This window comes from Bubalus kerabau, chromosome 1 (genome assembly GCF_029407905.1).
Source record: "Bubalus kerabau isolate K-KA32 ecotype Philippines breed swamp buffalo chromosome 1, PCC_UOA_SB_1v2, whole genome shotgun sequence".
NCBI classification, from domain to species: domain Eukaryota; kingdom Metazoa; phylum Chordata; class Mammalia; order Artiodactyla; family Bovidae; genus Bubalus; species Bubalus kerabau.
Genome location: NC_073624.1, coordinates 51085120 through 51109055, shown reverse-complemented (window position 1 = coordinate 51109055; position 23936 = coordinate 51085120). Strand labels below are relative to the sequence as shown.

Genomic DNA, 23936 nt, shown 5'->3' with positions numbered 1-23936 from the left:
TAATGAAGGCCAAGTGGACCAAAGCACGGACACTCACAATGCCTTTCCTGAAACCCTATGGCCATGGCAGACATTGATAATGAGTCCCTGTATGCAGTCCCTATAATAATTGCTTCTCTCTTTGCCCTCTCACTATAAGCTCCCTGTGGGTTGAGATCCAGTCTTAATTCCCTTTGTATTCCTAGAACTGAGTACACAGCATGACGTATATCACATATAGTTTTCCCTCATTCACTCGTTGACTCTTCTAGCAGGTATCTATTGAAAACCTAGTATATGTCAGGCCTGGAACTGGTACCAGAGATAGAAATGTGAGTAAAAACCAAACACAGTCACTATCCCTTGTAGTTTACAGCCCAGTGGGAAGGCAGACTTTAGCCAAACAATCGCACTGATGAAGGCTTAATTAAAGGTTAGATAAAAACTCTGAAGGAAAGAAATACGTTCATTGAGGTAAATGACAAAAGAACCTGATCTAACTTGGTGGATTCAGTAAGGTCTCCAAGGAAGGGCTGTGTCTTAGAGTTGACATAAGAAGGATGCTGCTGCTGCTGCTGCTAAGTTGCTTCAGTCGTGTCCGACTCCATGCGACCCCATAGATGGAAGCCCACCAGGCTCCCTGGGATTCTCCAGGCAAGAACACTGGAGTGGATTGCCATTTCCTTCTCCAATGAATTAAAGTGAAAAGGGAAAGTGAAGTCGCTCAGTCGTGTCCGACTCTTAGTGACCCCATGGACTACAGCCCACCAGGCTCCTCCATCCATGGGACTCTCCAGGCAAGGGTACTGGAGTGGGGTGAGCAGGATTAAAAAGGCAAAATGGGGAAGGAAGGGGGAAGGGGTCTGGGCAGAGGTTGCAAAGGTCTGTGTAGAGAGAACAGAAAGCTAGGGAGAGAGCTGCAGTATGATGCTAGACAGACAGACAGTGGCTGTCTGTCTGACCAGGCTAGGCTATTCAGGCCATGTTAGAAATTTCATGTTTATCTGGAAAGGAATCTATGGAATGTTTCTAAGGAGGGGCAGGGAATGTCAGTGCTCTGTAAAGATCACTCTAGTTGCAGTACGGAGAAAAGATTGGCAGGGTGAGATTCCCAGGTGGTGCTTCTATGCTCAGTAATGTGCTAGGCAATGTGAAGAATTTTATTGATATCTGTATTTTTGAGGGATGGGGAGAAGCTGTATGTGCAGGAAACAGTTGTAGGATATTACAAAGCAGCTTGTATTCAGGTGCTGTTTTATGGGTTTACACACTACTTGTTGCAGGAATTCTGGGAAGGTGCGAAAAGGTGATAGGACCAGAGTGGATTGTGTGTGTGTGTGTGTGTGTGTGTGTGTGTGTGTGTAATATGGGGGGAAAATACATTGTCCTTTGAGAGAAGCACTCTGTACACTACCACGTACAAGCACCTGTCCCTTAGCGCCAGTACTGTAATTGCTTGTTAATCTGAGTATTACCCTCACTAAGCTGAGGACCCAGAAGGTAGAAACTATCATTTTTCTCTCAGCTCTCTGTATCAAGAACAGGGCAGAACATATACTTGGTGCTCTATAAATTCTTACTGAGTGGATGTATGGATAAATGAGCAGATAAAAGATGGATGGGAAAGTGTATATTGCAGGGTCCCCAACCCCTGGGCCACAGACTGGTACTTGTTAGGAACTGGGCCACGCAGCAGGAGGTGAGCCGTGGGTGGGCGATCAATGCCGTTTGTTCCCCATTGCTGGCAATACTGCCTGAACCATCTCTCCCCATTCCCCCACCCCTACCCTGGTCCACGGAAAAATTGTCTTACACAAAATCGGTCTGTGGTGCCAAAAAGCTTGGGGACCGCTGGTCTGTTGGACTGAGGTCACCTCAAGGGTGAGGCAGCTGGAGCAGTATGTTCACTTTAGGGAGGGAAGACTGGCTGGTTTTAAAGGTAGGACCAGATGCTGAAGATCTTGAAAACCCTAGGCTGTGGATTTAATCCAATGATGAACACTTTTGAGGGGAGGCATATGATGAGCCTCCTCCAGAAGCAAAGGATTCTCTCGCTGAGGAAGAGTTTCCCGGTATTTTAACTCCATTGCCTTCTGCAGTCTAGAAATCTGCCCTCCCACCAATGAGTCTGGGAGAAAGGGAAGAAGTCATTGGGGGTTGCTTCTCCAATAGGGGCCCCCACTGTGGCCTTCCTTTCCCCTGCCTCAACCATAGCTCAATGGGAGGGTGGAGATGGAAATCAGCCCGGTTGCCAAGCCTGAGCTCTGCTGGCCTGTCCGAGCACCGTTCCAACAGAAACTGAATCCATTCTTCCCAGACCTGTTTTCCTTCCTGTTTCTCACCAGATGGCTCACGCTGGGAAAAGTTTATCTGCCCAACTGTGAGAAGTAGAATTGGGTGTGATACTATCTGCTGTAGGCAGCTGTATTTGCATTCTCTGACAGTGCTGCGTGGGAGAGGTAGTAGGGCAACTGTGTGTGTGTGTGTGTGTGTGTGTGTGCGTGCACGCACGTGCACCTGTGTGTATGGTAGTGGGGCGGGGTGCAGTTTGGGAGCATCCAAATTCTTGATTATGGGAATGTCAAAAAAATGTTCCACACTCTAAATGGTTGAGCAGTCATGTGCACTGGATTGCCTTGAGCTTTACACGTGATTAAGAAAAAGGGTTAGAATTAAGTAATCTGTATGAAGGCCATAAAAGGGAAAGTGTTGTTTAATTTAGTCTCTGAATTAGTCTCAAAAACACCTACTACAAGACCAATCTGGATCGGAGTTACCTCCAAGTAGAACTGTGTTTGAAAAAAAAGACTCAAATGTAGAAAGAGCTGTAACCTGAAGGCCAACTCCGCAGCTTTTAAGACCCTCCTGACTTGTCATGTCTCTTGGGACCAATTTCTCCTGTCTTATTTGGCCCAACTTTGATCCCAGAATGGGAAAGAATAAAGCCCTACTACTAGCTGCAACAAAGTTTCTTGAGCACTGATTATGTGCTGGGAGCTGTGCTTTTCCTACATTCTCATCTCTACCAATACAACACTCTAAACAGGGGTTCTGTTATGCTGAGGAAGAAACTGATTCTTAGAGGGGTCAGTGGACTTGTACAAGGTCACAAGTCAGCAAATGACTGAGGTCGAATTCACAATGAGACACGCATGACTCCAGAGCCTGTGCTTCTAATTGGACATACCAATGAAGTCAACTTTGTTACTAATACTCCCAGCTTTGGCTTTCTTTAGCTTTCCTTGGCCGAGTTTCATTTAATGCAGTGAGAAAAGGGCTGTGTGCTTTTACCGTTTTAGGACACACAATGCCAGTGTCTTCTCTTTTGTCTATCAGTACTTAAAACTGAGAAAGGACATGCTGCCTATTTCAGTTTAACCTGACTCCATGCTCTTTCCTCCTCCAGGCAAGGATATTTATTTTATAAGTTGAAGGTCTAAGTGCATTTTCTAAGTCTTAGCTATTCACCACATCAAATACAGTATAATGTAGCAAGTAAACAAACACGCATCGCTTTGCAGACTCACTTAGATTCAAGTTCTGGCTCTGCCATTCAATAGCTCTGTGACTCATGTAAAAAACTATTAGTAAACAGAAAGCTTGATTAAATAGAGTCAGGAAACCAGAAGGGGGAGCTCTCACACCCTGGGACAACAGCAGAGCCCAATAGGAAGAAGGAAGCCTCCTCTTCTTTTCTAGCAAGGACTCAGTTAAAGAAAAGTCACGGACTTTTTATTACAGCCCTCTTGACTTCCTTGTCCCCTCTGTAAAAGGGTTCTCCTTCCTTTGCCATGTGGGGGCTTGTACAAGTCTCCCCATGGTTATAGACCCCAAAATGCAGTTCTCTGCTTGTCCCAAATTAAACCATCTTTGCTGGAGAAATATCTGGCAGTCCATTTATGTTGGTCAACACTTAGTTAATTGACCCATATAAACCATAAAATGGGGATAATAAGCTTCCTCTAGGATTAATCATTCAATCTGCCGACATGGTACTGGGTTCTGGAGATACAGGCTGTGAGGTTTAAATAATATACATGTAGTGCTTGGCACAGGACCAGCAGATAGTAAAGGCTCAATAATGAAGAGTAGTTATAAATAATAGAGCAAAAGGCTATTTCTCTAGTACCCATCACTGGGCAGGAGGCAGAGGAATGAAGTATTTTCTGAATGAAACTCTTGACATACTCTTGAATAATTGAATTCAAGAATAATTGGCTTCCCCTGACTGAAGCCAGCATCCAAGTTTTAAATTGCCATCTTTTTTTTTTTTTTTTAAAGACACTTAACATGCACTTTGGAGAAGGCAATGGCACCCCACTCCAGTACTCTTGCCTGGAAAATCCCATGGACGGAGGAGCCTGGTAGGCTGCAGTCCGTGGGGTCTCGAAGAGTTGGACATGACTGAGTGACTTCACTTTCACTTTTCACTTCCATGCATTGGAGAAGGAAGTGGCAACCCACTCCAGTGTTCTTACAAGTCCTTAAAGTAGGTTTTACTATATCATTTAATAGAGGACAAAATGTAGGCCCAGAGACATTAGGAAACTTGCTTGAGATCCCACAGCTAATGATATCTGGGCTGGGACCTGAACCAGCTATTCTGAGCCTATGATTTCACCTCCTCTCTAAACTCTCCACCTTGGATTAGCCTCTGATTTCTATATCTTACATCTAGGGAGCCAGCCCTGAGCAGCTCCAGAGAGCCACCCTCAGGCAGAGGATGGTTAGGAAGGCTATGGTGTTCTGGGCGGATGTATTCAGAGACCCTGGTTCCCTGGTTCTTCTCAGGAGTGTTTCACTGATCCCCGTCTTCTTTACACCTCTTCCTGCTGTGTCTCTATGACGTTGTGTGTGTGTGCCTGAATGCTAAGTGGCTTCAGTTGTGTCTGACTTTTTGCAACCCTATGGACTGTAGCCCGCCAGACTCCTCTGTCCATGGGATTCTCCAGGCAAAAATACTGGAGTGGGTTGCCATGCCCTCCTCCAGGGGATCTTCCCCACCCAGGGCTCAAACCCACATCTCATATCTCCTGTATTGGGGCAGGCAGGTTCTTTACTACTAGTGCCACCTGGGAAGCCCCTCTATGATGTCACCTAACGGCAAACCAGCTCCCCCTGAAAAGCCTCTCTCCCAGAGCCCAGGAGCAGAGGCGTGGGTGTGTGGGAGACAGGGTTACCATTCTTGTTGCCAAAGATTAAAGCATTCTGTCAGCACAGCCTCTGTTCCTTGGACCCGAGTGATGCCAGGCCCACCAGCTTTGCCCCCAGTCTGCTCACTGCCTGAGGTTTGCTGTTGTACCGTGGCAGTGACCACCCTCAGGCTCAGTGCATGTGACCTGTGCAGTGCTCAGAAGGACTCCGTGCTCAGTTTAATGCCCTGCTGTCTCCATCTTGCAGTTCTTCATGATTTTTGAACAGGGGGCTCTGCGCTTTCATTTTGCACCAAGCCTACAAATTATGTAGGTAGTCCTGTTCAGAGCCCACCAAAGCCTCAGGGTACAGGAAGCCTGCCCAGTGACCTGAATCTAAAGGAGGTCACAGGGGAGTTTGAGGAGACTTCGGGAAGGCAGGAGTCCTACTTTCAGATTTGTGTTTGCAAGGTCAAAGCTGACTTGTGGACCTCAGGAAGCTGGAGAATGAATTCAAACATTTCTTTGGATGATGTGAATTTAACAGGTTACCATCAGTTTTCCTAATTATTCCTGGTGGCTCAGATGATAAAGAATCTGCATGCAAGAAGACCAGGGTTCCATCCCTGGGTCAGGAAGATCCCCTGGAGAAGGGAATGGCTGAACACTCCAGTATTCTTGCCTGGAGAATTCCATAGACAGAGTTGCCTTGTGGGCTACAGTCCATGGGGTGGCAAAGAGTTGGACATGGCTGAGCGACAAACACTTTCATTTTCTGTAAAGAAACATAATGCCCACTGTACCTGCAGTTTCTTACTGGCAGGAATGTTGGAGTTGAGGGTCAGCGGGAAAGCACCTTGGTCTCTCTGCAACTCAAGGTCTTTGTTACCTGCTTGCCACAGCCTGAAGTCCTGTTCTTGTTAAATCCTTCCTTCTCATCCTGCCAGGAAACCAGACCCTGGCTTAAGGGTAAATATTATTTCTACCTTCTCAGAGCTTGCTGCCTCAGTTGGCAGCCTTGCCCCAGGGATCTCCCATCACTCCAGACTTCCAGCTCCCCTTTCCTCTCAGCCATCAGATGGCGGTCTCACCTACACTCACAGTACTGCAACTCAGGCAAACCAACTTCCAAATTGTCCTTTCTCATGGCCTAGCTCAGACACTGCCAGCTCCTCACCTTCCACCCCTTTCCCCTCTCTCTTTCTGCTCTCTGGCTTCTACCCTCTCAACCATTAAAACTGCCATCTCAAAGATCACCCATCAAGGTTAAGAAATTCATCAGCCTTGATCTTCTAGAAACAGGGCTACATCATGACATCTGGTGGCCTGAAGCCTTTGGGAATTCTTCCTCCATAAAAAACCAAAAAAAAAAAAAAAAAAAAAAAAAAAAGACACACAAACATTAAAACTGATCTCTGAAGACTGAGGTGTTATAAAGTCATTGTATAGTCTAGTCTGGATTGAATTCATTTTAAATTTCTTATTTTAAAATATATTAAAACATTTTCATGAGTCCCTGAAGTTTCATTGGCTCTGGGCACCATGCCTATTGAATTTAATAGAGAAATAAGTCCTTCTTTGAAAACCTGGGTAAAGTTGAGGAGAAAGCCTTCATGAAATCTTTTATCTCTGGGAAACCACACTACTTTTTGCTTTTATCATTCCTTTTATTGGAAAAGCAACATAGTTATAAAAAAATTTTTAAGAAAACAGCTGACTCATAATCTCATATCCTAACACAATCCTTCATTTGTAATTCACTTTCTAATCCAGATGGAAAGCTATTTTACATGGTTGATTGTTGTGTTTATGCAGTTCTATATTCTGCTTATTTCATTTTGTATTATTTTACTGAACATATTTTCCATGTTCCTACAATAGTCTTCCTAGCATCAAGTTGACTTATAGTGATTGACTTTTCTCCTCTGTTGGTTTCCCAGTGTTTTCAGATTCTGATTTGTCTATTTTATTGCTTCCTCTTCCTCCTTTCATGGATTTAATCTGTGCCATCTGATTATTCTGTACATCCTCACTCCTAGTTTGTCTGATTCATGGCTTCCACTATGGGCTTTATAAGGGCCGAAGAGAATGAGCTTTGAAGATGATCCTTCCCAGTGGCAATTAGTGTTCAGTGATCTGTGTACATGACCTGCTCCAGCTCTTTCACACTGCATGGCTTGTGTTTGAGAGCCAGCCAGGCCATGGGGCATGGTCTAGTTAAACTCTACTCTAGTTAAACTCTAGTAATGGGCTCTGAATGTTAGAGACTGAAGGTAACTCAGAGGTGATTCTTTATGACTTCATTATTTTACAGATAAGACAGCTGAGGTTCAAAGAGGTTAAAAGACTTGGTCATGGTTCTGGAACAAGGGAGCAGGGTTTTGAAACTTCATTCCTTGACCTCAAAGTTTCATTCTGTTTCTTCAATAGCATCTATTTTAAATTTGTTGAAAAGGAAATTCATTTTTTATTGCTGTACCATTAGAATGAGAATTTACATTGTAGAATTAAACTTATGCTAATTTTGTTGCCAGGTTTATCTGAATATTGTTTACTGGGAAGAAAAAAAAATTCATAATGCAATTTTCAGTTAGATCCATACTTTGAAATTATCTGGACTGTTACAGGAGAAATGCTTGATGATTCATGTCTATTGGATGATAACTTCACCTGTGTTGTGAATGTTCACTTGTCTCTTGGCCTGTTGATTCACTTGTTACTACCATCCAATAGTCATATCAACTGAGCTTACCTGTTCAGAGATAAAGAGCAAATCAGTCTTTGTCCCAAAATAGCCAGAGCAACATTGGTACTAGCAACCTGCAGAGAACAAAGGCATTCATTAGTAAGATGAGTGAATTTGTCTATTTTGGCCACAAATATCACTACCCATAGCAGAAACATAAACTTTACTTTCATCTTAAAAAATATTGAAAAGAAAGAGCTCTTGAAAATACTGTCTTGCAGGTAGGGAGACTATAAAGACTTTCTGTTTGAAGATCTCCTTTAAATTATTTTTCATTTTCTTCTAATCTCTATTTTCCATGTATGTGTAAGTGTGTGTGTATGTTTGTGTGTGTGTGTGTGTGTGTGTGTGTGTGTAGCATCTCACTTAGGTTCATTGTTCAGTCGTTTTCTCTCAGATTGCATTTGGCCTTCATCAACTCAAATAAACTTGAACTCCACCTTGATGGACTTATTTTAAAAAATTGGTTATTAATGTAAATGAAGCAGAGGAAAGGGCACACAGCATGTGGGGAAGGGTTGGGAGCTATTGAATGAGAACTGGCCTCCATACCTTCCTCTACCTCAGTCTCAACCTTGCCCCCTCCCCTATTGATGGAGCTCATCTCATCCCTCCAAACATTTGGTAGAGCCTGCAGGTCAGTGGTCTATTGCATGGACAGGATTGGTATCCATAGGCTGCCCTCCTGTCCCCACAGACTTACAAAGTCCATGGAAACGATGGTTTCCGCAGTCGAGTTCTTGGGCTGGGTGAGTATCATGATGGAGGCGGGGATGTCCAGGGTGAAGTTACCTGGTAGTAAACTGATCACGGGAGGCTCTGTTGCCATGACCTGTACCATGAAGGGCTTGGACAAGATGTAGAGTTCTGCAATCTGCCCACATTCAGGGAAGAAGAGAGATCGGGAGTCATGAGATGAGGAGGCGATATCACAAATCTGGGGTTGCCTGTGGTGATTAATCTTACATCATCACAGTTAGAAAAAAGCTCTTTAATAATAATACCAATAACAACATAGGATTAAGAAAGCTGGCATTTACTGAACACATACTGTGTGTCAGGCACATGTCAGGACTTTCAGTATTATTTCATTCAATCTCCACAAAATCCTTGTGAGGCAGGTTCTATCAGGATTCCCATTTCACGACTGAAGAGAATGAGCCTTAGAGAGATTAAGTAATTTTCTCAAGGTTTCAGGCAGGTAAGTTGTAGAACTAGGGTTCAAGTCTAGGTCTATCTGACTTACGATCCTTGCTCTAAACCCAGGATGCTACACGAGCACCTCTGGGTCCTCCAGGGCAAACCTGACCCTTTCAGTACACTGTGCCCAGTACTCAGGTGCCACGCCACCATGATCTTAGTAGTTGCTTTACTAGGGTTTCAAATGGGTTCCTGGTTGCTCGGATGGTAGAGAATCTGCCTGGAATGCGAGAGACCCAGATTCGATCCCTGGGTCAGGAAGATCCCCTGGAGAAGGGAATGGCAGCCCACTCCAGTATTGTTGTCTGGAGAATTCCATGGACAGAGGAGCCTGGCAAGCTATAGCCCATGGGATCGCAAAGAGTTGGATACAACTGAGCAGCTAACATTACTATTACTAAGGTCACAAATGTAAGCCCTGTTCCTTCCTTTCCCATTTAAACTAATTATTTCAAGTGCGGTGGAACTTATAGAAGGAAGAGAGGATTTATTCTGTGAATGTACAATGTCTTCACTAGAAACTTGTATTGTTCAGTTAGTATTTGTAGATATTTGATTAAAAGACAAAACTCTTGGGACTTCCCTGGTGGTCCAGTGGCTAAGACTCCATGCTCCCAGTGTAGGGGGCCTGGGTTCAGTCCCAGGTCAGGGAATGATATAGATCTCACATGCCATAGCTAAAGATCCCGCATGTGGCACTATAAATAAATAAGTACTTTACCCGGGCCCTCTACATTGGGAGCATGGAGTCTTAGCCACTGGACCACCAGAGTGAAGTAAGCCAGAAAGAAAAATACCAATACAGTATACTAACGCATATATATGGAATTTAGAAAGATGGTAATGACAACCCTGTATGCGAGACAGCAAAAAAGACACAGATGTATAGAACAGTCTTTTGGACTCTGTGGGAGAGGGAGGAGGGGGATGATTTGGGAGAATGGCATTAAAACATGTATAATATCACATAAGAAACGAATCGCCAGTCCAGGTTCGATGCAGGATACAGGAAGTTTGGGGCTGGTGCACTGGGATGACCCAGAGGGATGATATGGGGAGGGAGGTGGGAGGGGGGTTCAGGATGGGGAACACATGTATACCCGTGGCGGATGCATGTTGATGTATGGCAAAACCAACACAATATTGTAAAGTAAAATAAATAAATAAAAAGGAAAAAAAAAAACTCTTAAGAAGGGAAATATGGATGCAAGCTTGAACCAAAAAGGAATACAAAGTCTTCCAGAAATAACTGCAATGAAAGCAAATACACCATTAAGGAGTCAAACCCTGAGCACTCACCCGGGAGAGCATGTTGCCATGGGCTTGAGAGTTGTGAAGCAAATGGTTGGAAATCTGGAAAATCAAGAACATCATGTCACTGGAAGGTTTATACCTGGGTTGTATTTTCAGGGAAAATGCAGCATTCTCTATAATTTTTATGAATCGTGAAGCTGTTGCACCAGAAATGCCTAGTGTTTGAAGGTGATCTATCGTTTCATAGCCCAAACACAGGAACTCAGAGGCCCACAGAAGTAAAGTCACTTGCCTTTAGGTCACACAGGAAGTTACATTGCTTTGAGAAGTACCTTTTAACCTTGGGAACACAGTGTACATCATATAGGTATGACCCAGATGTAAATGTTTTACAGTGGTTAACAAGAAGTCTTGCTTTATTGTCATTTTCAGAGATTACTGAGATAAACAATGCATAAGCAATTTATCTTCACAGATGAATGGTTTTCAAGTCTGATACTAGAAATATTTCATTCTCAGCGGTGTCTGGGAGCTGGTGTTGCCACCAGCATTTTGAACATAAGATTTATAACTACATGTATAATTGGGACCTAGAGAATGGAAAGAGTCGTAAGGGATGCTCAATGAAAGTTGTTAGCTGACTGGCTGGAGAGAGTGTTCTCATTATAAAAGGGAGGGGCATGACAAAGAGGATCAGTGAATATCTGTGCTATTTACTGATCATTGTAGATGTCAAATGTAATTACCAATAGGAGAAATCTTTATGTTGGCATAACACAAACAATAGTAATAAACACGTATGGAGCATGTACTCTGTGTTAGGTATTGGCCTGAATACTTTACATATATTTAAACCTCTTTAATGCCCAAAACAACCCTATGTGTATGGATTTATTATTATTCCCATTTTCCAAATGATGAAAATCTGGCATAGAGATATTAGGTACATTGAAATTACCAAAATTCACAGGTATTCATCACAGGTAATAAGCAGTGATGGGGGTTCTTAGTATTATTTAAGATCAATCTAGAAGAACATAAAAAGCTGAAATTGGCAGAACTGGAAACCCAGCAACTCTCCAACTAATATCAACATTCATTCTGCAATCCCTTTATTCATCGTCCTGCTAGAAGTGATAGTGTCTACAAAGGCCCAGGAATAAGAACATAACAACCCCCGTAATGGGATACTTAAAATAAGATTAAATGTTGGTGTCGATTGTTATCATCCATTAACATTCCTCACCTCTTTTGTGGTGAGAGTGAAGCTGAAAGCCCCAGCTGTAAAATAAGCATAGGATGCAGATTTAAAGAAATACTTGGAGATTCCAATGTAGAGCATAGAATCACTGCGTTCCGGGAGCACAAAAGGAACTGATGGGAAGGGGGGATATTGGAGACTTTTCAACGGGTAGAAAACACCCTGTGGGGAAATAGAGAGAAAGACCAGTGTATTAGGGGAAGACAGTTGTGCAGGATTAAAAGGACGTGGACCCACTCAAGTCAGAATATGGAAAATTGCAGAAACTCAGTAGGGATGAGAAAACCATGAGTCCTCTGACTCCTTGACTACGGACTATGTTTCAATGCTTTGATGACTTCTTGAGCATATCTGAGCGTGTCTTGTCCATCCTGGGGTGTAATCTGGTGAGAGCGTCCTTGTTGGTCCTCTTCTCAGAGAAAGGAAGGCAAGTGCCTGTATCTGGAGGGGACAGCTCTGGATAGTTCCCAAAGTGCCATGTAGAAAATTAAAGATGTCAAACCTCTGATCTACAAAACCCATGACTTCTGAGCATCTGGGGCATCATAGACACAAAAGGACCCAGGACGCTACGTGGCTTAAAGCGTTTTTGTGACATTTTAAATGCTGACCTCATTAGCTATAGGTTGTTATTACAAAATGGTGTCTCGTGTAACATTTAACTGATTTGAATGACTCTGAGTCCTTGAAACATAAGTCTGTATGCATTTAAAAAAACAATGATATTAACTTTGGAGCAAACTAAATGTAACCACAGTTAATCACTTTTCTAGAATCAGCAAACACCATTATCATGTGCTAATGGCCCTGACCAAGATCAGCAGCCCTCAGTTAAATTCACTAACCTGAAAGTTAGGAATAAATAGAAGTATCAATATTTATAATATATGGATCTGTTGAGTTCTAATAAATGCAGACTATCTTACTTGCTGCCTCTTAGCCTCAAACCTTACTCCCAGAGGTAAAGACAACATGATACTTTTCTTGAAGAAGGCAGACATATGTTATGTAATCCAAACAATCATTTACCAATCAAGTGTTCAAGAGTCTTTTAAAGGAACATAAACATGAGAGAATTCCTTGAAAGAAAATTAAATTATCGGAAGAGAACGTAGTTATATTTCCTTCTGCACATAATGTTTGTTCCTCGAATATTGGCTGTTAATGGCCAAAATCAGAACTCTGATGATGACAAAATTACCTTCAAATTCAGGTCAAAGTAATTCTCAGTAATTTCTGGGGAACTGATTAGGGAATAATCCAGCAGAGTATAGTTGTCAATCTTTCTTAAAACTAAAAAACAAAAAAGAAAATTTACATTCATAAAGGTATAGTATAACACATAATTAATGTTTATCCAGAACAATATAATTCTGAATCCTCTGTTATTTAAAACAAAAATTAACTATCACCCTATTTTTTTTTTAATCACCCTATTTCTTAAGTAACACTTGCTCACTTTTCAAAACTCAGGAAAGTAGATAAATCAAAAGAAGAAAGTAAAAACTTTCATTTGTCACATTGCCCTGAGAGAAACATCAATAAAATTTTGGCTGTTGTTTAGTCACTAAGCTGTGTCTTGACCCTTTGCGAACCCATGGATTGCAGCACCCCAGGCTTCCCTGTCCTTCACCATCTCCTGGAGTTTGCTCAAATTCATGTCCATTGGTATACCAAATTTTCATCCATATCCTTTTATACATGCTCCCAGAAGTGAAGAAATGTGCCCACAGCAAGCTAGGACATGGGAGTCTTCCACTGGTTCTTTCCTCATCTTTTCTACATCTTCTTACTCTTTCCCTACCTCGCCAATCTATTATTTTTTATTCATCTATCTGCATCCACTCATCAATCCATCTGTCCAGACACCATCTCCTTTCATCCCTTGTTTATTAAACTACTATGAGTTAGGCACTGTGCTTGGTGTTAGGGACACAGAGAAGAGTCAAAGTTCCTCCTCTAAAGGAACTCAAGGTGGAACAGGAAATTAACACAATGTAATAAGAGCAGATCTATAGCTGAGCTCTGGATGGTCTGGCTACAAACTGAGTCTTATAGTCTTCCCCACCTTGGTATCAATAAATCCATTTCTTCCAGTTTTTCAGATGCTCAACATAAACCCCGGGGTCATCCATCCCTGATTCTTTTCATGATCCACATTCAATGTGTCAGCAAGTACCACTGTCTCTACCCTCCAGGTACATCTGGAACCTGAACGCCTCTCACCATCTTCCTCACTTCATCCAGGCCCCTCCCTTCCTTGCTCATATGGGTCACTGTGGCAATCTCTTAAGTGGTCTCCCTGCCTCCACCTTTGACCCTGTCCTATAATTAATAGAAGCCAGAGTGATCTCCTTAAAATATAAGTCAGGACATGCAAGGTGCGACTAGGACTCTCCAACAACTTCTCATCTCATACTAAGAGCCAGCCTTCGTGGTGACCTATAGAGCTCTGAAGCTCTAACCATCTGCTTTCCCCTCTTTGACCTTGTTTCCTGATACTTCCCCCTCGTTCCTTCTGTTTCCAGTATGGTCTCCTAACAGTTCCTCCAAGGCACTCAGCATGTTCCCACAGGGGCCTTTGAGCTTGAGTTTTCCTCTGACTGGAAAGTCCTTCATCCAGATTTAGGAGCAGCTGCTCCCTACTTCGGAGAAGGCAATGGCATCCCACTCCAGTACTCTTGCCTGGAAAATCCCATGGATGGAGGAGCCTGGTAGACTGCAGTCCATGGGGTCGCTACGAGTCGGACATGACTGAGCGACTTCACTTTCACTTTTCACTTTCATACATTAGAGAAGGCAATGGCAACCCACTCCAGTGTTCTTGCCTGGAGAATCCCAGGGACGGGGGAGCCTGGTGGGCTGCCGTCTCAGGGGTCGCACAGAGTCGGACATGACTGAAGCGACTTAGCAGCAGCAGCAGCAGCAGCTCCCTACTTCATTCAGGTCCTTACTTTAATGGCACTTGTTCAGGGGTGTCTTTCCCGGCCAGGCTATTTTAAACAACCCCCACCCCCACCCCCACCCCACTGCCAGCCAGTTCCTTCCCTGCTTTAGTTTTCTTCTTACCATTTATTGCAATGATACTGTAGATGTTACTAATTATCTTGCTGGCTGGCTGTCTCCTCTCACTAGCCCCAAGAGGGCAGGTATTTCTGTCTCCTAGGTTTACTGCTGCATCTCCAGCACCAAGAATAGCACCCAGCCTATTCCAGGGGCTCAGCACATCATTGGGGGATGAGTGGATGGAGTGCAAAGAGATAGAAACACCCAAAGTATCATGTGAGCATTGAGGAACTGGAACTATGCCTGAGCTGAGCCTTAAAAGATAAAGAGGAGGGAATAGGACAAGGAATGGCTGAGAGACAGGAAGCAGAAGGGGTTGTGCTTAGCACAGTGCTGGCAGAGAGACAGGTACTCAGTAAATATCTCTTAAGTGAATAAATGGATGAAGAGGAGAGAAGGCGTTTCTAGGCAGAGAGGACAGCAGGGTGGGAGGCAAGGGTGTGAGGCAGGAGAAGCAGTTTGATGGCTGGAGCAGCTAGAGGTGGAAGATGAAGTTCAGAGAGGTGAGGAGGAGCCGGACCATGACAGGCAGGTCTTGTAGTCCATGTTAAGGGATTTGGACTTGATCCTGAAGGCAGCTATAGGAACCACCAAAGGGATTAGAACCAGGGGTAACTGATCAGGATGAGCATCCATCATTCTGAAGAGGATGGATTTAGTACCAGAGCTGGGATTCAAGCTCACGAGAGTTTAATCCTCTGCCTTGCATCTTGTCTCCTGAAGCCATCTCCTCCTGCAGTGAAGCTAGCTAACCAGCAGAAAAGAGCAGGCCCTACACACTCGGGTCAGTCCCTGCATGCCCCTCCCTGCAGTGGCACTAGTTTGCAGAGGGGAAAGCAGACCGGAGAGCTGGAGCAAAGCCCACCTGGAGAGCACCTGAGTGCGGGGTGGGAGAAGAAGCACCTGGAAGAGACGGCTCTAGGACTCACCCTCCAGCATGCTGAGATTGGCATTCAGTGCCTCCACCTCACCTGTGATAATGGGACAGAGCTGGCCGTAAAAGGAAAAAAAAAAATGCAGGTTATCACATTGTACTGGACATTTCTGTTTCATGGCCTAGACCGTGCCCACAAAGGCCTTTCAGTGAGAAGACCTTCTCCCTTTGGACTTTCCCTTAAATGTTTCCCTTAAATTAATTGATGTCCATGGGCCTCAAGTTCCTAATGAGTGGGTGGTGTGCCACTGAATGCTGGCTCATCTCCAGAGCAACTGGGACTACACCCAGCTTGCCCCATCAAAGACGAGCTCTTGGCTTTCCTTCCTGTGGCACGACAGGACGTGTGCCCAGTCCATGTGCTATGACACCTGGGGAACCTGCTGAGCCTCTCCTGATGGCAGGGATGCCCCTGCCTCTCACCTCTACTGTCAGCATGCCAGGCCCTGCCCCAGGAAGTTAGAGCAGGGACTTGACTTCCTCGCTGGGCTGCTTTGAGAGCTCATTTGATCAAACATCTACTTAGATCAGAACCCCTTTTGGAATCAGAAAAGCAATCTTGAATCACTCCCAAGCACATCTGTAGGAAGGAGGAAAAGTACCAAGGTGGGTGCCATGTGCTAGGCATGTGCTGAACACTCAGTGTGGGGGTTACGAGCAGAGGCTCAGGAGCCTGACTGCCTGGCGTTGGATGTCTTGGCAAGTTCCTTGTACTCTTTTGCCTCACTCCCCTCATCTGCAACATGTGGATGATAATTGCATCTGCTATGTCATAAGCATTCAATGAATGTTAGCGATTGTTAACCTCATTCTGTCTTCACTACAGTCCTGAGGGGCAGGCACTACTGTCCTTTATTTACAGATGGGAAAACTGAAGTTTAGAGAAGGTGATCAAGTAGATCAGCAGGATTTGAAATCTGGTCTGACATGGCTAGACCACTGTGGTCGGAGCACTCCTGTCCTTTTCCAGTGACACAAAGGGAACCCTAGAAGCAAAGCATCTATGAGCTCTATGTCATATATAAACTCCAGGCAAGCTTAACTATCGGCTTTTTGTTGGAGGCCAAAGGACCGTGACTTGTTTTGAACGATGGATGAGCAAGGGTGGGGTCTCTTAAGGTGACAGCACTCTTTCCCAGCCACTCTTTAATATGCACATTCGCTGGCACTCAGCAAATTTCAGGTCAGGATGGAGAAAGATAGGAAAGCTTCAGCATCCTTGGGCCAGCCGGGCAACCTTGTTGAACAAGCTGCTTAATGTTTCTGTGTGTTGATTTCCTCATCAACGTTCATTATACACCTCCTGCCTTCTGAGCATTGAATTCAACACAAGGAGGATGGAGACAGCCAGACACCATCCTTGCCCCTCTTTTCCAGAGATGAATCTCCTTTCTTTCCCCTGTCCTCCTCACCCCTCTCCTTGTCTCTCCAGAAACATGTGAAGTGTTCAGGGAAGATACTGTCAGGATTAGAAAGAGGCCTCACCACCAATTCCATCTTTCCCTTCTCCAAATGCTGACTTCTGGAATCAGGAAGTCACCTTAACTTATACTATTTCACTTGGCTGGAAATATCCATTCTTTTCTCCCATTCCTTACCTATTCAAATCCTATCTGTAATTCAAGGCCAAGTTCAAGTCCTGCACCTTCCAAAAGTATCTCCCAGGATACTTCCAGGGTCTATTTAATTTTTCTATTTCTCTGAACCCCTTCAGTTCAATCTAAGGACAACATAGGTATGTACAAGATTCAAATACTTATTCAGTTCGTTTCCCAAGTCTGAACTGAGTTTTCCTAAACAGAGGAGTGTATTCCTTTTTCATATCCCCAACAGACTCTAGCCTAGTGCTGGGCATGCAGTAGGCACACAATAAACCAAATCTTTTTGATTGTTTGCCCACCCTGAGGTGAGGATTTGAGGGAAGGAGTGCTGTTTTATGTATCTCTATATCTCTAGCACCAACCATAGTATTTGGCACATAGCAGGCACTTGAGAAACTATTAAGCTGCAAAGGGTAATGTTGTGAAAGTGCCTTGGGGAGTGCTTAGCACACAGCTGGTGCTCAAGCAAGGTTTATTGACTTAGAGTTCATCGAAGCATGGTAAAACTGCTGCTGACAGCATGTCACTGTGGCTGGATAATCTTTAAGGACTTACCATTTCATTTAATTTCTTTAAAATGGGTTTCTCCATGGGCTCAGCAAAGGAGTTATATAGGACACTAGGAAAAAAAAATTTTTTTTTAAGGCTTATACAGAATCATATCTGCCAGTTAATTGCCACCCCTAGGAGCCGCCTGAGAATCCAGCCACAGCCTGGCCACTGCCCACCAGGGTGCCCTTGCTCACCTGAGCTCTCCAGAAAACGAGACGGCGGCATGGCTCACTTGAGCATAGCAGTCTTGGAGCTTCAGGATCGGGTGACCAAAGTCATTTCGGGACAGGACAACTATACCAGTGAAATAGACCCCAGAGAGAAACAGGTCAGCTGCTCCTGTGTCTTGGCTATTGGGAGAAAAAGTGCAAGGTTACCCAAGCCTGGGCAGGGGTGGAGATGGATCTTGTTCCTCTGAATCTACGCCCATAGGAGGGCTTACCCATAGGCTGTAAGCCCCAGGAGGGCAGGAACCTCATCACTTCTGGATTCCTGGTACTTAACAGCAGATAGGAGTGGAGCTGAATGGATATTTACTGAACAAATGAAGTAACAAATGTGTGAATGGTGACAGCTCTAGGCGTCTTGTAGGTATTTCATCCTGAGTGCTCTGGCCCCCATCGTGGTTGGGCATGTTTTAATATTAACCACAATTCTTACATGAAGCTTGTTTGGAGGGAGAACATAGGGGTAAAGTGGCCACAGCTTATTTAGGAGGGGCATCTAGATGGGAAGGCGACACTTAGATGTCGTATGTGAACTCCTTGATGGTGTTCATCTCCAGGCCCCAGGATTTACCTTGTGGCTTGACACAGAATAAGCACTCAATCTATGGTTGATAAGTCAGCAAGGAAATGAATAATACATGGATCTCTGCTTCTTATGAGGGAAAATGTTATTTTTCTACTGTCTATAAGACTAGAGTTCTTGAGAGGGAGATGAGTGGTATTCAGTACCATTTGTAAATGGATGCAGTAGGCACTCAATAAACGGATGTTGAATGACCAAATGAGTGAATGAATGTGTTATCCTGGGGCATCAACCAAGGCAGACCTAAACATTACACTCAGGATAGTGACTTGCACATAGTAGGCAGTTTGTAAGTGCACCTTGAACTTGATCCTTTCTTTCTACAGAAGAGTGCAAAGGCCTTTTGGTAGAGGGAGGATTGGGCTCAAGCTGACTACCCTCCTCCAACTTCCTCACGAGGTAGGAAGGCTTATTTCTAAGCAGTTGTCCTTACAGTTAGGGAAGCATGTTCAAAGACTAGCTCAAGGTCAGATGGCGATTCACTGGGACTCTGAAATGTTAAGCTCATGTCAATGCCTCTAACAATCAGGGACTTCTAGCTCTTAGGAAATCTTATATAGCACATTGATCAGCGGCTCTGCCACTGATGCTTTTCAGGCCCCTCTCCCTTGTCCCCAGAAAAGATATTCTGTTTTAAATCTCTCCTTGAAGAATGCACCTGAGAAAGATGGTTAATGTTAGGTAGTTAGACTAGGAAAAAGGAGTCCAAAATAGTGGTGATTAAAAGACAAAGAAAGGAAAAAGCCTGCAAAAACAGAACAGAATAAGGTCTGAGGACCAGAGTGAAAACATCAAGTAAAACATACAGCCCTCCTGGCTAGCCCAATTTACATAGGGCAGGCTCAGGGGGAGGAGAAAAAACATGAAAAGAGGAGCCAAAATTGAGCCTTTCTCTTCTCTCCTCTTTGCTTCTTTTGGGTTGTCCCACCCTCACACCTTGAGGATGTATTTTCCTTTGCTTGCCAAATAAAACTGAGCTGTAACTGAGCTGTAACATGGCTCTGCCATTTAAACTGAGCTGTAACCAAGCTGTAACACTGGTCCATCCATCACTTCATTTTTTGCTGTGGCGAGACAGAACTGAGGAAATTACACGCTCCCCCGACAGTTAGCGACTGAGGGAAAGAACCCTAATGTCAAATACATTGGCAAACATGCACAGTTTTGATTTTTTTCTACATTTCCCCCCAAAATAGCAGCAGACTTTTCAGTGGAATACTCACAAAAGTGGAGACTTGACTTCCCAGTCTGTGCTGATGTTGGTAGTTCCATGGTTGGTCAGAGCCCTGATTCCGACACCAGGAACAAAGGCGAGTGAAGTATTTGGAAATGAAAAGGCATTGATTTTTATGCTATAAAACAAGAAACAGAAGAATTAGTGCAACTCCTGTAGCACATATTTTAGTAAGGCAAAACCCAAAATGCAGTTGTAGAACTCCTGAGAGGAACAGGCAATTGTGAATTCCTATGGAGGAAGGGGGCTTTCCTGGTGGCTCAGACGGTAAAGAATCCACTTGCAATGCAGGAGACCCCAGTTCAATCCCTGGGTCTGGAAGATTCCCCTGGAGAAGTGACTGGCAACCCACTCCAGTACTCTTGCCTGGACAATCCCATGGACTGAGGAGCCTGGTGGGCTACAGTCTATGGGGTCACAAAGAGTCAGACACAACTGAGTGACTAAGGCTTGCTTGAAGGTAGAGGAAGGACCCTCAGGTCTGCCCTGCAGCCTCAGGGCACTGCTTCCTAATTCCCTTCAGACCCTCGGCAGGAAGCCCCTTGTATCTAGAGGAGGGGAAAAATGAGCAGGTTTAGAAGCAAATTTTCAAGTAATCAGTCTCCTTCTTTAGTTTCTCTAAAGACAGAATATTGCCATCAGGATCTTTCCCCTCAGCTGTTTCAGTATTTCTCAATGGGGGGAACATTCATATTTTGGATGGGACAATTATTTTTTATAGAGGACTGTTGGCAGGATATTTGGCATATGTACCAACTAAATGCCAATAGTTCCCCCTCCCTCACAATCATCAGGACAGTAAACAGCCTGCCTTCCTTCCAAATGCCCTCTTATGTGGACAGTATTTTCCCTAGTTGAGAAACTTACTTTAGAGCATGAACTCCTCCTAAGGATTCTCTGAGTGGTCACTGGTCACACAGGTAATTAGAGGCAGTAGGTGTGCCACGCTGCAACAGCACAGGAGCGGCCTAGAGGAGCTATCCCATGTCTGAGGTCAGGGGCGGCGGCTGAGAGGAGCAACCCCACCTCGAAGGAGCGGTGGCTGCGTGGGCGAGGAGGGCTGAGAGGAGCTACTCCGAGTTCAAGGTCAGGAGGGGCGGCCGTGAGGAGATGCCCCTCATCCAAGGTAAGGAGCAGTGGCTGTGCTTTGCTGGAGCAGCCGTGAAGAGATACCCCACGACCAAGGTAAGAGAAACCCAAGTAAGACAGTAGATGTTGCCAGAGGGCATCAGAGGGCAGACACACTGAAACCATAATCACAGAAAACTAGCCAATCTGATCACATGGATCACAGCCTTGTCTAACTCAATGAAACTAAGCCATGCTGTATGGGGCCACCCAAGATGGGCGGGTCATGGTAGAGAGGTCTGACAGAATGTGGTTCACTGGAGAAGGGAATGGCAAACCACTTCAGTTTTCTTGCCTTGAGAACCCCATCAACAGTATGAAAAGGCAAAATGATAGGATACTGAAAGAGGAACTCCCCAGGTCAGTAGGTGCCCAGTATGCTACTGGAGATCAGTGGAGAAATAACTCCAGAAAGAATCAAGGGATGGAGCTAAAGCAAAAAGAATACCCAGCTGTGATGTGACTGGTGACAGAAGCAAGGTCCAATGCTGTAAAGAGCAATATCACATAGGAACCTGGAATGTCAGGTCCATGAATCAAGGCAAATTGGAAGTGGTCAAACAGGAGATGGCAAGAGTGAACATCGACATTCTAGGAATCAGTGAACTAAAATGGACTGGAATGGGTGAATTTAACTCAGATGACCATTATATCTACTACTGCGGGCAGGAATCCCTCAGAAGAAATGGAGTAGCCATTATGATCAACAAAAGAGTCCGAAATGCAGTACTTGGATGCAATCTCAAAAATGATAGAATGATCTCTGTTCATTTCCAAGGCAAACCATTCAATATCATAGTAATCCAAGCCTATGCCCCAACCAGTAATGCTGAAGAAGCTGAAGTTGAATGGTTCTATGAAGACCTACAAGACCTTTTAGAACTAACATCCAAAAAAGATGTCCTTTTCATTATAGGGGACTGGAATGCAAAAGTAGGAAGTCAAGAAACAGGAGTAACAGGCAAATTTGGCCTTGGAGTATGGAATGAAGCAGGGCAAAGGCTAATAGAGTTTTGCCAAGAGAATGCACTGGTCATAGCAAACACCCTTTTCCAACAACACAAGAGAAGACTCTACACATGGACATCACCAGATGGTTAACACTGAAATCAGATGGATTATATTCTTTGCAGCCAAAGATGGAGAAGCTCTATACAGTCAGCAAAAACAAGACCGGGAGCTGACTGTGGCTCAGATCATGAACTCCTTATTGCCAAATTCAGACTTAAACTGAAGAAAGTGGGGAAAACCACTAGACCATTCAGGTATGACCTAAACCAAATCCCTTATGATTATATACAGTGGAAGTGAGAAATAGATTTAAGGGACTAGATCTGATAGACAGAGTGCCTGATGAACTATGGATGGAGGTTTGTGACATTGTACAGGAGACAGGGATCAAGACCATCCCCATGGAAAAGAAATGCAAAAAACCAAGCTGTGAAAAGAAGAGAAGCAAAAAGCAAAGGAAAGAGAAAAGGAAAGATATAAGCATCTGAATGCAGAGTTCCAAAGACTAGCAAGGAGAGATAAGAAAGCCTTCTTCAACAGTCTTATGGACTCTGTGGGAGAGGGAGAGGGTGGGAAGATTTGGGAGAATGGCATTGAAACATGTAAAATATCATGTATGAAATGAGATGCCAGTCCAGGTTCGATGCACGATACTGGATGCTTGGGGCTGGTGCACTGGGACGACCCAGAGGGATGGAATGGGGAGGGAGGAGGGAGGAGGGTTCAGGATGGGGAACACATGTATACCTGTGGCGGATTCATTTTGATATTTGGCAAATCTAATACAGTTATGTAAAGTTTAAAAATAAAATAAAATAAAAAAAAAAAGCCTTCTTCAGAGATCAATGCAAAGAAATAGAGGAAAACAACAGAATGGGAAAGACTAGAGATCTCTTCAAGAAAGTTAGAGATACCAAGGGAACATTTCATGCAAAGATGGGCTCGATAAAGGACAGAAATGGTATGGACCTAACAGAAACAGAAGATATCAAGAAGAGGTGGTAAGAATACACAGAAGAACTGTACAAAAAAGATCTTCACGATCAAGATAATCATGATGGTGTGATCACTGACCTAGAGCCAGACATCCTGGAATGTGAAGTCAAGTGGGCCTTAGAAAGCATCACTATGAACAAAGCTAGTGGAGGTGATGGAATTCCAGTTGAGCTATTTCGAATCCTGAAACATGATGCTATGGAAGTGCTGCACTCAATATGCCAGCAAATTTGGAAAACTCAGCAGTGGCCACAGGACTGGAAAAAGGTCAGTTTTCATTCCAATCCCAAAGAAAGGCAATGCCAAAGAATGCTCAAACTACCGCACAATTGCACTCATCTCACATGCTAGTAAGGTAATGCTCAAAATTCTCCAAGCCAGGCTTCAGCAATATGTGAACTGTGAACTTCCAGATGTTCAAGTTGGTTTTAGAAAAGGCAGAGGAACTGGAGATCAATTTGCCAACATTCACTGGATCATCGAAAAAGCAAGAGAGTTCCAGGAAAACATCTATTTCTGCTTTATTGACTATGCCAAAGCCTTTGACTGTGTGGATCACAACAAACTGTGGGAAATTCTTCAAGAGATGGGAATACCAGACCACTTGACCTGCCTCTTGAGAAACCTATATGCAGGTCAGGAAGCAACAGTTAGAACTGGACATGGAAAAATAGACTGGTTCCAAATAGGAAAAGGAGTATGTCAAGGCTGTATATTGTCACCCTGCTTATTTAACTTCTATGCAGAGTACATTAGAGAAACGCTGGGCTGGAAGAAGCACAAGCTGGAATCAAGATTGCTGGGAGAAATATCAATAACCTCAGATATGCAGATGACACCACCCTTATGGCAGAAAGTGAAGAGGAACTCAAAAGCCTCTTGATGAAAGTGAAAGAGGAGAGTGAAAAAGTTGGCTTAAAGCTCAATATTCAGAAAACTAAGATCACGGCATCTGGTCCCATCACTTCATGGGAAATAGATGGGGAAACAGTGGAAACAGCATCAGACTTTATTTTTCTGGGCTCCAAAATC

At 44.0% G+C, this 23936-nt stretch overlaps 1 protein-coding gene across 1 annotated transcript in view; it reads right to left on the bottom strand.

Annotated features, from left to right (window-relative positions):
- BPIFC (BPI fold containing family C) overlaps positions 1-23936 on the bottom strand; it is a 36934-nt gene that overhangs the window by 6633 nt on the left and 6365 nt on the right. The window contains exons 3-11 of the mRNA XM_055566196.1: positions 19759-19887; positions 17920-18075; positions 17729-17792; positions 15568-15628; positions 12774-12865; positions 11558-11734; positions 10357-10410; positions 8561-8731; positions 7864-7931 (exon numbers count right to left, since the gene is read on the bottom strand). Of these exons, the coding sequence (XP_055422171.1) occupies positions 7864-7931; positions 8561-8731; positions 10357-10410; positions 11558-11734; positions 12774-12865; positions 15568-15628; positions 17729-17792; positions 17920-18075; positions 19759-19887 (972 nt within the window). The remainder of the gene's footprint in view (positions 1-7863; positions 7932-8560; positions 8732-10356; positions 10411-11557; positions 11735-12773; positions 12866-15567; positions 15629-17728; positions 17793-17919; positions 18076-19758; positions 19888-23936) is intronic.